The sequence below is a fragment of the Pseudoliparis swirei genome, chromosome 4 (assembly GCF_029220125.1).
Source record: "Pseudoliparis swirei isolate HS2019 ecotype Mariana Trench chromosome 4, NWPU_hadal_v1, whole genome shotgun sequence".
NCBI classification, from domain to species: Eukaryota; Metazoa; Chordata; class Actinopteri; order Perciformes; family Liparidae; genus Pseudoliparis; species Pseudoliparis swirei.
This window is the reverse complement of record NC_079391.1, coordinates 11,054,402-11,067,645: the sequence shown is the minus strand read 5'-3', so window position 1 is coordinate 11,067,645 and position 13,244 is coordinate 11,054,402. Positions and strand designations below refer to the sequence as shown.

General features: G+C 42.0%; 1 protein-coding gene across 2 annotated transcripts in view; it reads right to left on the bottom strand.

Annotated features, from left to right (window-relative positions):
* The window catches only part of cgnl1 (cingulin-like 1), a 35,359-nt gene extending 27,107 nt beyond the window's left edge, over positions 1-8,252 (bottom strand). For both annotated transcript variants that reach the window (XM_056412464.1, XM_056412465.1), the window contains exons 1-6: positions 8,105-8,252; positions 3,783-5,496; positions 3,462-3,556; positions 1,645-1,750; positions 1,119-1,220; positions 596-732 (exon numbers count right to left, since the gene is read on the bottom strand). In XM_056412464.1, the coding sequence (XP_056268439.1) occupies positions 596-732; positions 1,119-1,220; positions 1,645-1,750; positions 3,462-3,556; positions 3,783-5,444 (2,102 nt within the window). In that variant the 5' untranslated portion in view covers positions 5,445-5,496; positions 8,105-8,252. The remainder of the gene's footprint in view (positions 1-595; positions 733-1,118; positions 1,221-1,644; positions 1,751-3,461; positions 3,557-3,782; positions 5,497-8,104) is intronic.
* Between the last annotated feature and the right edge of the window lie 4,992 nt (positions 8,253-13,244).

Here is a 13,244-nt window from a genome sequence, read left to right as displayed (position 1 = left end):
GGATACGTCCAACCCCTTAGACATCAAACTGAGCAGTCCAATGGCATTTTTATAATATGTAAAGGAGCAACACTGGAGCAGTACAGTTAGTGCTGTCCCAATGAACAGTAACACAGTCACCAAGCATGCATTAATATGTGAAAGATAAACCTACCAAACCACAGGACCCACAAAGGGCGGATCATAAGCAACCACTACAGTAACTACCAACAATCCAATAGGTTCCATCAACAGACATCCTACACTGCTTTTGTAGAGACAGTACATGGGAATTAAGTGTCACGCAGTGCAAAGCAACAGTTTATGAATGTCAAGGTTATAATTATAATAATTATTAGTATAATTATTAGTATGGCATAAGGAAGGCGTTACCAGCAACACCACTTCTTCCGTTCGCCTGTGAACAAGGAGCTTCACGAGGAGGACTTAACTTCCCAGCAGATTGTGGGCAGGGTCCTCAACCAAGCGTAGCAACAAGATCCTGATTCCTTGTGTGCTAAACTTACTAAACCATACCAACAAAGCTACGCTCGTTGATGATCTCCACTGATCACGAGTGACTCGTCATTCTCCAGAAGAGTCGCTCTGCTCTTACTCTTCCACTGTGGCTTGCAGCTCCAGCTCGGTTCTGGACAGCTTCTCCTTCAGGCGCTTGCACTCCCCTGCACCGCGCTCCAGCTCCTGCTGCAGCTTCTTCAAACCGGCTACTGCCCTCTTGTCCGCCTGATTCTTCTGTTGGTGAAGCAAACAGGTATTACTGTTGACATTTCAGTGTCAGGACACACACACACAACTGGTCTTTTACATCCACAATCTTTCTTTAGATTGGATTGATCTTATCCGTTTGATAAAGACATAAAAGACATTGACATTTTGTTCAAATTAAATGAAACGTAAATGTGAAGCAAACAACAGTGTTTTGAATTCCCACTTCCTCTATTACAAAAAATCCACCTACCACATAATTACATGTTTTCAACATGCTGAAGAGCCTGTTAATAAAAAATTTGCCTCTGTGGTAAACTTTTTATTCTAAATCAATCAAATGCTCTTTAGGATGTTCTTGTGGAATAACACATTTAGCTATGGTGTTGGAGGCACAGCGAGACTGTTGTTACCGTGGTCTGGTCCTCGAGTTGTCTCTTCAGTTCGGCCATTTCTTTCCCCAGTTCCTCATTTTGCTCCTGAATAGCTTTGGTCTGTGCACCAAAGTCCAGAGACTGACAGAAGAAGACAGACGTTTTAGGGTTGCTTAATTATTATTCATTCATAATGAATAACATTAGAAGATGAATATATATTAGCAGTTGGTTATTAGGTAAAGGGTAAATATGAAATGGCTTACAGTGTCTGCTATGTCACAGAGTCTCAGAGATATAATATGTTCAAAGTCTTACAATATTGTAGTTTTCTTCTTGAATCAAACAGGATGTTAACAAATAATTTACTTTGGAAATTATTGTTAACACAAATAAGTTTGTTGCATTTATCAACCCATCAACCATTTCAGCGTCACTTTGGGAAGCTAAATCATCAAGGTAAAACTGCACTTCCACAACCCCATGTTTAGGAATCGAATATAAACATGTGCAAAATGAGCAAAGGAGAAGTGTCGTACAAATACAAAGAATAACAATGTCTCACCTTGATGTCGCCTTGTGCGCTCGCTGTGGCCCGAGACTTCAACGTCTGAATCTTCTCAAAGACGAGGTTGACCTTTCTCTTTGTCGTGGCGTCATTATCAGTGCTTCTATACACACACATTATTAAAAGGTAGGAAAAACAACTTTTACCAGTGTTTGGGGGGGGATCAAGAATTAATTGCAGACTGTTCTGGGAACGGAGTAAGTCATTCCCAGCTTAGAAAGGGTCAGGAAGGATCAAGCTGCTTTGATGTGTCACCTCTCAGCACAAACCGCTTCATGACATGCGCCCAATAAATTATGAGGCGTTCAAGCAGAAGAACGAAACGTATGGGCAGTTTAATGGAATTGCTGCATAGTCTCTCTTCCTAGTAGGAGCCAGAGCAAAATATTGAAAAAAATGCAGCAATCAATACATTGGTTAAGAAATATCACTATTTTTAAAGGAATTTAATGCCTACTGTAATAACAATGATATGATTTAGTAACATTTATGGTAACGTACCACCGTCGCTTATATCATTAGTTACCGAAAAACCAAAAAACAGATTTTTTTTTAAGAAGCCTGACCACAGTGGGTCACAAAACCAGCCACACCCACATATTTTCTGCCTCGGGGCTATTCTCTTTAATGGTAAGATATTTGATGTCCTATATTTAAAGATATAGTGCTAACCCTAATCATTGACTATATTGATCGGTTCAGTCAAAACCTCCTTAAACCTAAACAACAACAACATGTCCAGAGCTAAGAAAAGCAGATTCTATTCACATAAAAAAATAAGCATTTCTGAGTTTATTGTCAGTTTGAAAGTCCAGAGATAAGGGTTTCTCAACCCACAGAAGAGCAATAATTCCTCCAGTTAAAGTGAAACCATCAGAATTCACAAAACTGGAGTTTCACCACTTCCACATGCCAGCAGTATTCAATATATTATATGGCTGACCCAGATAGCTAAAAAACCCCAAAACCTATTTTCTCCTCATACAGATGATTTTCATTAAACTTTTATAACCCCCGTTTGGTCAATGTTTGTCTTCTGAGGCCTCGGGAATGTAGCTCAGTTTCAGCCCCACTTCCATCTGTGTTTCCTTTCCTTTGTCCTGTGACTCCTGACCTGTGGCCCGACACACCCAATCAGTTTCCTGCTCTCCTTCTACACTCTCACAAGTCTGTCACACATTAGAACATTAGCTAACTCTCTTTAACTGGGAAATCACACACAACTGATCCAACTGCTGTCGAGTACAGTTTAACTGGCATTTGTCCTTCACTTATACTTTTTCTAAATCAAGACTTTACAGTGACTTCCTACTACAAGTTAAAAGACTGTAAAGAACGCATAAACCATCATATTTAGCTGCTTTAAACCCGTAACTGCATTTAACCTTTTAACCCAGCAGGCAGTGAGTGTCTGATTACAGATACAAACTGAACGTTTTTCACACTGCAGCAAAGAGAAAGCAGAGGGAGAAAGTGGGATTGTGCAGAAAAAACAAACTCCAGACAGCTGGATCTCTCACAGCCTGGATGGGAGGGTAAGACGAGCACATTCCTGAACTTTTATCAAAAACAGTCCAACTCTGATAAAAAAATAACACAGAACGGTCTCTTCCTTCATGATGCATTACCTTATGGCGTAACAGATTACATGTGGGTGTTCTCGTAAACAATATGCTCAGTTCATGAGTCAACAGCCAAAGAACTAAGACCAAAAAATGTTCACCACATTCAGTCTTTTTTACGATTTAATATGAGCAAATAAAGCCAAAAAGTATATTGATAAGAAGTAGCAAAAGAAATTCAAGATAACTTACCCATCCTTAAGGTAATTGAACAAAATGAGTTTGGCTGTCTCTTCGTGTGTTTGTTGTGAAAGCTCCTGTTGACCTTTCAAAAGATCGGGTGTCGCCTGTCAATGACAGGAAGAGAGAACTTAATAAAGTAAGAGAGATCTTAACAAAGCAGAAAAATTAGTTATTCACTCACATATCTTGTTTTTATAAGAAGGAACAGACGATCATCTGTTGGAGAATATTCTTATAATTCAACTAAACTAAGACATGTAAAAACAGACATTTCACATTAAAAGAATTTAAGATTTAAACATAATTCTTCAGCATATATTCCCTTTTTACCTGAGCATCTGGCTCTGTATTGGACTTGTTGTCCAAGGTGGAAGAAGGCCTGGATGGAGGCGTTGACGGCGATGTTGACGAAACCTTTCCAGTTGATGAGGCACTGTCCTCGCTTTTGTGGCTCTTAAATTTTACTGAAGAGGTGCGAGTTTGTGGCTTGTAACCCTGTATGGCCCCTGCACTTTTAAAGATGGGGCTCCGAGGGGAGCCAGGGGAGCCGGGCGCGCTGGTGACACGAGTTGAAGCCCTCGAGTCGCCCTTACCATCGACAGACGTGAGCCAAGAGTCCTGACTGCCGCTCGTTCTCTGCAGCCGGAGCTGCGAGGGCCGCAGGACGTGCTCCATCGACGTGCCTCGCTGGCGGATAAACCCGTCCGCGTACGTGGAGCCCTCTTGTAGGCCGACGGCGCTATCCACACTGCGTGAGCGCTTCCTGTCGTCCGGATTGATCCTGTTTCTGCGGCCAAACCTCCCCCTGCGCTGGGGGCTGCCATCTTTGGCGTCAAACTTCTCGATGAGTTCATCGACACCCGGAATGGAGCCTCTGTCGATGTCTCTGCCTGAACCTGCAGAGAAAGGGATGTAGCGGCGGTTCTCGTGGCGATTGATGGTGTCCGTGTTCATGAAGTCCATTTGTTCCTCCATCAGAGTCTTAGAGGTGGACGATAAGGAGGAGGTGCGGGAACGCGATGTGGATTGAAGAACTGGCCCGCTGGAGTCGGTCCTGCGTAGGGGAAGGACATCCGGCGCACGGCGGTTGCGCTCTAGGCTGGAGTTGATGCTGGTCATCGAAGTGGGGGATTGGGACGATCTCTTGCTTTGTTCAGTGGGACGAAACACAGCGGAGGGCTGAGGCTCAGATGGAGACACTGGCTGCTGCTGCGTTTTAGAGGCTGGCTTGGACTGAGGTGCTTTCAGGTTGGCAAGACGTGGTTTGGACCGCGGCTGAGCCACGAGTGATTCCGGCCTGGTCTGGTACGGAGCCGGATGGGCTGAAGGCAAAGCCTGGGGCTGTGACCTTGGCATAGGAAGGGCTTTCTCAGCCAGGCTCTGGGATGGAAGTTGCCCTCTCTCTTGCTGCTCAGGAGCTTTGCTCCTGTCCAGGCTTGATGACATGGCATTGGACAGCGCAGGTACAGCCGATTTGGAGGAGGAACTGTGCTGTTGGTTCCCAGTCTCAGCCAGAGGCCTTGCAGGCAGGCTATGAAAACCATCAAGGGTCAGGGAGTTGTTGTCGGGATCATACGGCTGCAGTAACTCAGGGTGCTTCTGAAAGTTCAGAAGGGAAGATGGTTTCTTCCCTTGTGAATCTGCGATGCCATTTTGAGGACCAGTGTAATGAGTCATCTTCTGAGACCCGTACTCCATGAAGGGGCTGATGGATCCAGCCTCCTTTCCTCCCCTGAAATCGTACTCCTGGTAGTTCTCAATAAAAGAGCCCTCTGTGTCAATGTACCCATTACTGTTCGGGTCCATAAAGGATTGAGGACCCTTGTCCTGGTTGTTGAGCACTACATAGGGGTGTCCATCTATACCCTGGACACGGATGCTGAGACCGTATGTACCAGCTCCATTGCTGTGGGGCCTGGAGGGGCGGGGCGGCTGAGTGTGGCCCCGCTGTGGTCCGCTGTTAGGAATGCCAGTCACTCTGTACGACTCCATCAGGAATGCAGAAGGAAAATAAATCCCACTCCCTGGATCAGGTGGTCCACCTCTGCAAGCAAAGATTCAGACAGCTTTATGAGATGAGACACTACATAATTCAGTGATATCAACTCATCTTTCCCAGTTCCACACTCAGTCACGAATGAAACAATTAGGTCCTGCTGCATTTAATGTTGTTTTCTGCTTTTTCTTGTTTTGCATGAGTCTTAATGTTCCGTTTTCACTCTACTGAGATCTCTCCAGTCAAAGTGCTCTGAACAAATGAAGAATGAAACAATAATGTCCCTGTGTTGTCGAGAACATCTCAGTCAGAACACATAGTATCTCTGAAGATATGACTCAACATCAGCCACATTCTTTGCAAAAATGACCAGGGACTGTTTTGAAAAACACGACAGGTGTATCACTAAGACAACGACTGTAGGGCATGACATAGAATGTAGGTTAAACAGGTTAGGAGAAAGGTATTTAATACATTACTTTAATATGAGTCAGTCAGACCTGAGAGAAATGTGAGAACTCTGCCATCTCTACACAACTTTAAAGGTGTCAGATTTAGAGTGAATGTGCACTGCGCGTGTGTGTGAGTGTTTGTTTGTTTGTTTGTTTGTTTGTTTGTTTGTGTGTGTGTGTGTGTCTGCATACACAGTATAATCAATCCTTGTAAATGACATTGTAATTGCAACCCACGCTCACGGGATATGCCATAAAAAGAGAGCAACACAATCTTATTTGGCTCAATATTGTCACATTTATAATAAATGCGGGATTGTCGAGGTTTGACTGATTTGACTGTGAGAACACAGCTGGCAATAAATATTAAACTCTGTACAAACATTAAAGTAAGCAACTGAATGTTGTTAGACACATTTATGTCTGGAAAGCCAGTGGAGACAAAGCCATCAGCAGCAAACATGTGTATAATTAGACAATGGGCTTTGAACAGGTTCCTGTTGGCCTTGCTGATAGCGTCCCATTCTACCGCTGTTACAATACAAAGACGGGCTGAGATGGGGCTGGAAGGAGGACACTGATAAGACCGGCAGCAAAGCCACAGGGTCACATTAGCATGAAATAGGTAAAAGACAATACTGAGCCCTACTGAGCCTATTTAGTTTAAACATAGCACTGTGTAGGGTTTGGAGATATGCGATGCATACCATCACAAGATGTACATTTCGTAACCCACCGAGGTTTGCCATATTGGTTATGTCGGGTTTCACAAGTTCATTGTGAGCAAAGTAATAAGCACAAATCAAAGAGCAGCGTAGTTTTATGTCAATATTGGATTTTTAGTTTGATTGTTTTTGCTTCAATATTAAAAATACGTGTCAGGTTATCAATTGGCTGGATTAGCCCAATATTTACAGAAGTACTATATTGGGATTAAATATCAATATCACAAAATATATCTAGAATGAATGCACCCTGAAGGAAGATTTCAGGGTTACCCCATGAAATTGGTTAGACAAGGTGGTGCCAACCTGAAACATCTTGTTTACAAAGCATTTGCGGCATGATATCACCTGTGCTGTTTTTACCCTCAGGTAACATATAATTTAAATGAAGTGTATGAATCTATTTGTTTTGGCTGTCCGTGTTTCAAGTTAGGTGGCCTGCCTCTGCCAGAATACACACCAGGCACAATTTATTTGATCCACGTCGGCCACTCCTAGCACCACGAGAATAATTCACATCAGCTGGGTGTTGATGGGTGTGCATGGAGGGAACGAGGCCAAGTGTCCAGTGCACGTGGAAGAGTGCCATCAAGGACAGATTCAGGCCAAGGATGGCACGCTATAGATTATTGTATCCTCCGTGTCACATGTATGTCCCAACAAGTGTGCAACTGTCTTCCTCCCATTGTGTTTGGGAGGAATCCTTCACTGAGTTTGGGGAGGCCGTGCTGCCTTCACTGACCCCTGTGCTGTTGTGCAGAGAGGTCAGCATGGGGCACAGGTTGGATGTCAAGGCCCTTGCTTTGATCTGTGCAGAGGGGAGACTCTGCAAAGACTTGACAAAGCCGAGTTGTATCTCCTCGTGTGAACTGATTAGTGGTGTGTGTCACACAGAGTCCAGAGCGGGTGTGCAGCTGCAGTGGCTCACATGACTACACGAAGAAAACACTTCAGTTCACAGCAGCCGACCTTGACAGATTGAAGGTGAAAGAAGTGAGTCGAGACAGCGAGGAGTTACACTGTGGGAAACTATGAGTACGTTACGTAACATGAACGGGAGTTCACTAATCTGAAGCGTCAGGTAGATGCAACGTGAGCGTACGGGATCAACCGTAAACAATAGAAACAATTTAACACAAGAACACCAGTTTGTTCATGACTGGCACTGATTTAGAGGAAAGTCTTAAGCCCCGTGAAGTGAACATCAGTTGACTGAAGTGAAGTTAACGCAGTTTCTGGACTCCGTGCTACAGGTGGTTTAAATCACAAGCCGGAGATATACTTTAAAACTTGTTTCTTTCTTCCCCCGCGAATCGCTTTAGTAAGTCACGCGCGTGGCACGTCAGGTGTCCTTCTTGCTGTTAAATGTTAAAGTTGTTCTGCTTTTTGTTGAGTTTGAACGTCTCGTAACGCTCCTCCAAGCAGACGCGTAGTCCGTGAACGTCACAATGAGTCTGGTTAGTGAGCGCAGTTACTCACCAGCGTCCTCCTCGCGCGTTCAGGGATGATACGAGTGTGTTTACAACGATTTTTAAAAAAAGATGAGCGGGAGTGGAAAGTACTCACGCCACTGCTTGCTAACTTATTTAGTTGTGTGTTGTTTTGTGGGAGAGAGAGAGCAGGACAGTTTCAGCAGGACGTCCGACCCTCCGGGCCGCTCCGCCTCCAGAAACAAGCGCACACACCCTCCCTCCCTCCTCCTCCTCAAAAACATTCGGCTGGTCCAGGAACAGATTTCGAAACCGCAAATTGGAGGCGAGGCCTGACACGGTAATGGTTACGTTAATGGTCTTTCTTATTATTATCATCTAATTATCTTCCTCATTAGCTCATTTTATAAAACACTTTCAATTAAAAAAACTAAATAAAACCATTTTGGACTGCCAGAGAAAGTAATTAAATAGTATGCTCTAGTTGCGTGTACTCGGAAAAAGCTGTGCCAAGATAATAGTACAGAAAACACATTGAACCGATGGAGCCTGATTGAGCTCATACAGAGTCTTTGGGGATACGTTGCTTTTTGACTATGTGAAACAAAAAGGACGTGGGTGGACCCAGTAAATATAGCTTTTGGAGCAATATTATACGAATGAGCCAAACACACCCTGCTGAAATATTTTAGAGATTAAAGTTACAAACTTAAATGGATATTCATTTATTGTACAACCCCATGTTGTAATGCCCTGGAGAGGTGTACGCGTATGTGCTCCGCTTAAACTCGATGTCAGTTAAATTATAAATGCAATTTGCAGCTGCATGTCTTTAAAAACCGAGAGCGTCATCTAGTGGCTATAATATAAAGGTGTCATGAATGAGGTTAGTTAGTGACAACCGGTGCAATGTATGTTACCCACACAGAGGGAGGGCAGTAAATGCATCACAGAGTGCACGAGGATGGTGGGAGTCCAGGATTACAGTGTCAGAGCAAACAAGAGGCAGCTATCCCATGATGCAGAGCAGGATGAAGAAATGTTGAATCATGTCCTGCATATACTGAAGAATGGGTATTATTTTTTAAATAAAGTGCCCGCATTATGTGTGTGTATTTTAAGAGTAAGTGCAAGACGAAGCAAACAAACCTGAGCAGTGAAAAATATGATGGCTTAAAATATGGTCGTCGCAGGAGGAGGGTTCACAGTCAGCTCCAGCATAGGTGCACTGAGAGATGTATACTGTATATAAATATCTTCATGCTACAAAAACAACTATGTGATATTAGTGTTCACAGCATCTTAAAAGGACCATGCCCATATACTATATATAAACTGTTTTGGGAAATAAAACATTAAAACAAGTTGTTAGATAATAATAACTAAATTAGCTTCTATTATACTCTCACAAGAAATATGTTACAGTTTATGCTAAGCACTAAGTAACAAGAAAGTCATTAACATCTTTTTTTATAAAATACCACTGTAATACATATTGTAAATTAACATGTTTTATTGATCTTGACAATAATAAAAATAAAGATGTTCATTTAACTCAACAGGGATTTGGGAGGTTATACTTTGTGGTCTTGTATCTGATTGCATGATATTATAATGTGTTTGTATTATATTTAATCTTCAATGTATAAATATTAAATACAATATTTCAAACATCTCTATAATTTTGTTTCTCCATGTTCTTGCAATACTTACGCAGAACATTTTGGCAACAATATTTTTATTCCTCTGGCTATTCATTTCACACGGCACGCGTACAATTGATACAGTTACCTAATATAAGTATCTTTAATATCGCAGGCAGTATTTCATACAATGACAGTTTCCCTACTTTCAGAATCTCAGGCGGATGTTTGTATACAAAGTCCAGTAAAAAGTACTAAGATTAAAAACAGCAACAATACCACAAACAGATACATTTCAATAACATGTTTATTTAAAATACTACTTGACACACTGTTAGATAGTTTAATCTGCAGTGATTGTACAGTATTATATACAGTAAGTAGATCAAATGTTTCAAATGAAAAATCATCAAAGTAACTTCTGACTGTAGTTTACCCTTGAAGTATATAGTAGCAAATACAAATAAATATAAATATAAAGTATATAATACACGTAAAAACGGTACTGAATTACAGGAGTAAAACGTAATTACTTTCAAGTTCAAAACAGCGCAAACATTCTGACACTGAGATGTTGAACAAATGATAAACTAAAAGTTCTTCAGTAATAAAACTTGTCACTGCAGCATAAACTTTGTCGTGGCCCACTGTTTATGTTTGTGTGTGCAGAGACGCCGCGCGGTGCTCCGCAGCCTTTAATCCGAGCTCTTTGCCACTGTGCTGAGTTACAGCAGCACACAATAAGAGCTCTGTACTCTCTGGGCATGCTCAGTACACACAACAGGCTTATGCTGATTATAAGAAGGACTGCAGGCGTTCCAGCGACATGCACCAGAGATGTCATTGAGGCACGCATTAAACTCATTGGATGTCATCTTTTACGTTGTTGATTCATGACAAGAAATTGTTGGCAACGTTTATATGAACTGGCTCTGCACCAGTGTGACAGGCAGGAGCCAACACTGGAGACAATGTGGTGGAGCAATCAGTGCGTTTACATGATGGTATAATTCGAATCTTGCTTTAGTCGGACTATGCTATCTTTTGGGGGATCTGCTGTTATCCCAATATACATGGCAGTGAGTGATAGCATGTCATATCCGATACGATAGGTGGCGCTGTTTTCATTACAACTCGTGGTGATACAGCCATTTCTGCTTGACCTCTTCACCACTACCAACAACAACCAACAACAACAACATCAACATTTCGAGAAAGATGGCGAACAGAGAGCAAGGCGAAGCTACATCCCTCTACTATTCTTGCATGATGTTAATAGTGACATTATCGTCTCTTTCGACTTCCGGGTCACGACATGGGAGGGAGGGAGGGAGGAGGGCGGCGGGATCTCAAGCATGCGCAAAGACGCAAAGTCCAGTTCCTAATCCAATTCACCATTACATGCCGCGATAGTCGAATTATCAACCGGATCGGATCGAGTTATCCAGGGGTGTCGTAGTCGGACCGCACATAGTCGAACAAAGGTGTTTACATGAAACGGATCATTCGATTTCAGTCCGACTAAGCCAGTTATTCGAATGCATGTAAACACGGTCATTAATGACTACTTCCCTCTCTCAGTCTGTTAACATGTTTATGATTGCAGATGATAACCATAATTAGAGGCTCTATTTTTTTTTACGAGGCAGCTCAATAAGGCTTCATCCCTGGTGGACTGGTGGTGCAGCCAACGCCTTTCCAAAACGATACAAATGGTGGTTGATCTCCATTAGTTTAGGATTAATTGTCAGGAAGTTCAACAGGTTGAGTACTACAGAATTACAATTTCCTCTTCTTCTTCTTTTTAGTATTGACCCTTTTTTTTAGGACATTTGGAGATTTTTTTCATATACGGGAAAGGTATCATGCAAATATATTATTGTGGCACTAAGAGCATCCTCACAGGTAACTGTACACATCTCACAGGTAACTGTACATGCACAACACCTCAGAACAAAGTGGTGCAAACTGCATCAACAAAATTATAGGCAAGGAGCTACCATATTCTTAAAGACTCAACCCTCTAACCATCTTTTTACCTCCCTTATTTCTTTTAAAACACTGACAAATAACATAAATAGATTCAGTGACAACACTGAATAAACTCTGGTTTATTACCCAGAGGCTGTTTATTTCCATAACTCCAAACAACCAATGTGCTGTTATTATTCTTGTCCAAAAGACGCTGTCATTGTATCATGAGAATATGAGATCTCTGGGTATAGTCATGTAAAAGGCCCGTTCACCAAGGCATCCAGACTGATGCGTCTTTTTGTTCATCGTTCAGTGACATCTGATTGACATGTGACTGAAGCCTCTGATGTCAAATGAATATTTGTAATTTTAAAAAATTCAGAAGTTCCCATGAGAAAAAATGTGTGTAAGAAATGTGGTACAAATTCTAGAGGAAATAGTAATGTTCTGGTTATCGATTGTTCAATCAAGAAACTGAAACAGCAAATTGGAGAGAAGACAACCGGCTGAGTGCAGCATGCTTCCTGAGATTAGCAGAGCAGGATGATCGTACTGCTGAGTTTAAGGAGCAGAAGGTTCTTTGGTCGAGCTTCAAGGATGTGAGCCAAGACTCTCTGTCAGCAGGCCCAGCAGCCATGACAGGAAGTCAGCCTTCAGACATGGTGTCCCACTTCTACAGCAAACATGCACACCCTCCAACACCAACCCAACAAACACACTCACACCTGGAGAGAAGGTTGAAAAATGACATGCATGATTTATGTTGCATCGCTGAGCTCACCGCATGCAAAACAGCAGTCGGCAGATTGTCACCTCTGTCAGAAGAACGAGCTGGAATCCGACCTCTCGGGGTGTAATGAGTGCTCTCGTGCTCACTTGGGCATGCAAAGATTATTCTGTGCAGATGTAACGAGGTCTGAGATTTACAGCACAACGCTCCTCCAGGTTTAGAGCAGCAGCTACGCAACACTTTTGGGATTCGTGAACTTCGGTCAAAGCACAAAATTGAGAAACTGCCGACTGTCTACTGAAAGCTTCTTCATAACATAAGGAAACACAGTTTGTTCATTTCATAATGGCTGCACTTAGTTCATCAATTTGTTATTTATGTGCATTAACGTGATGTTTTAAAAATCAGAAATAAAGAATCTTGGAATTGACACCGCAGCAAATTAAACTTTCCCAAACAAACTTAAGATGTTCTCAATATTAATTAAATGTTCCCAATTGAAAACATGTTGGTGTGCTGGAGTGGATTTCCTTCAGGACCTGTCTCCATCTGTCCTTCATTCTGCATGAATCTAAATGTTATAAAAGTAGGACCACAGTACATGTAAATTATGCTGCTATCACACTTTATTAAAAATAGAAACATATTCAGAGTACTTGTCATACAGACTATGATGGTATTATATTAAAAAATGAGTTTCATACTATAAAACATTATTTTGGCCGATACACTGTAGAAATGTCTTTTAAAAAATGTCTAAATGAACCCCCTTATGGATCTGAGCTCAGCCCACTTTATCCTTCTTGAGCTTTTTCATGAAATAAAACTTTATGGAAAGGAAA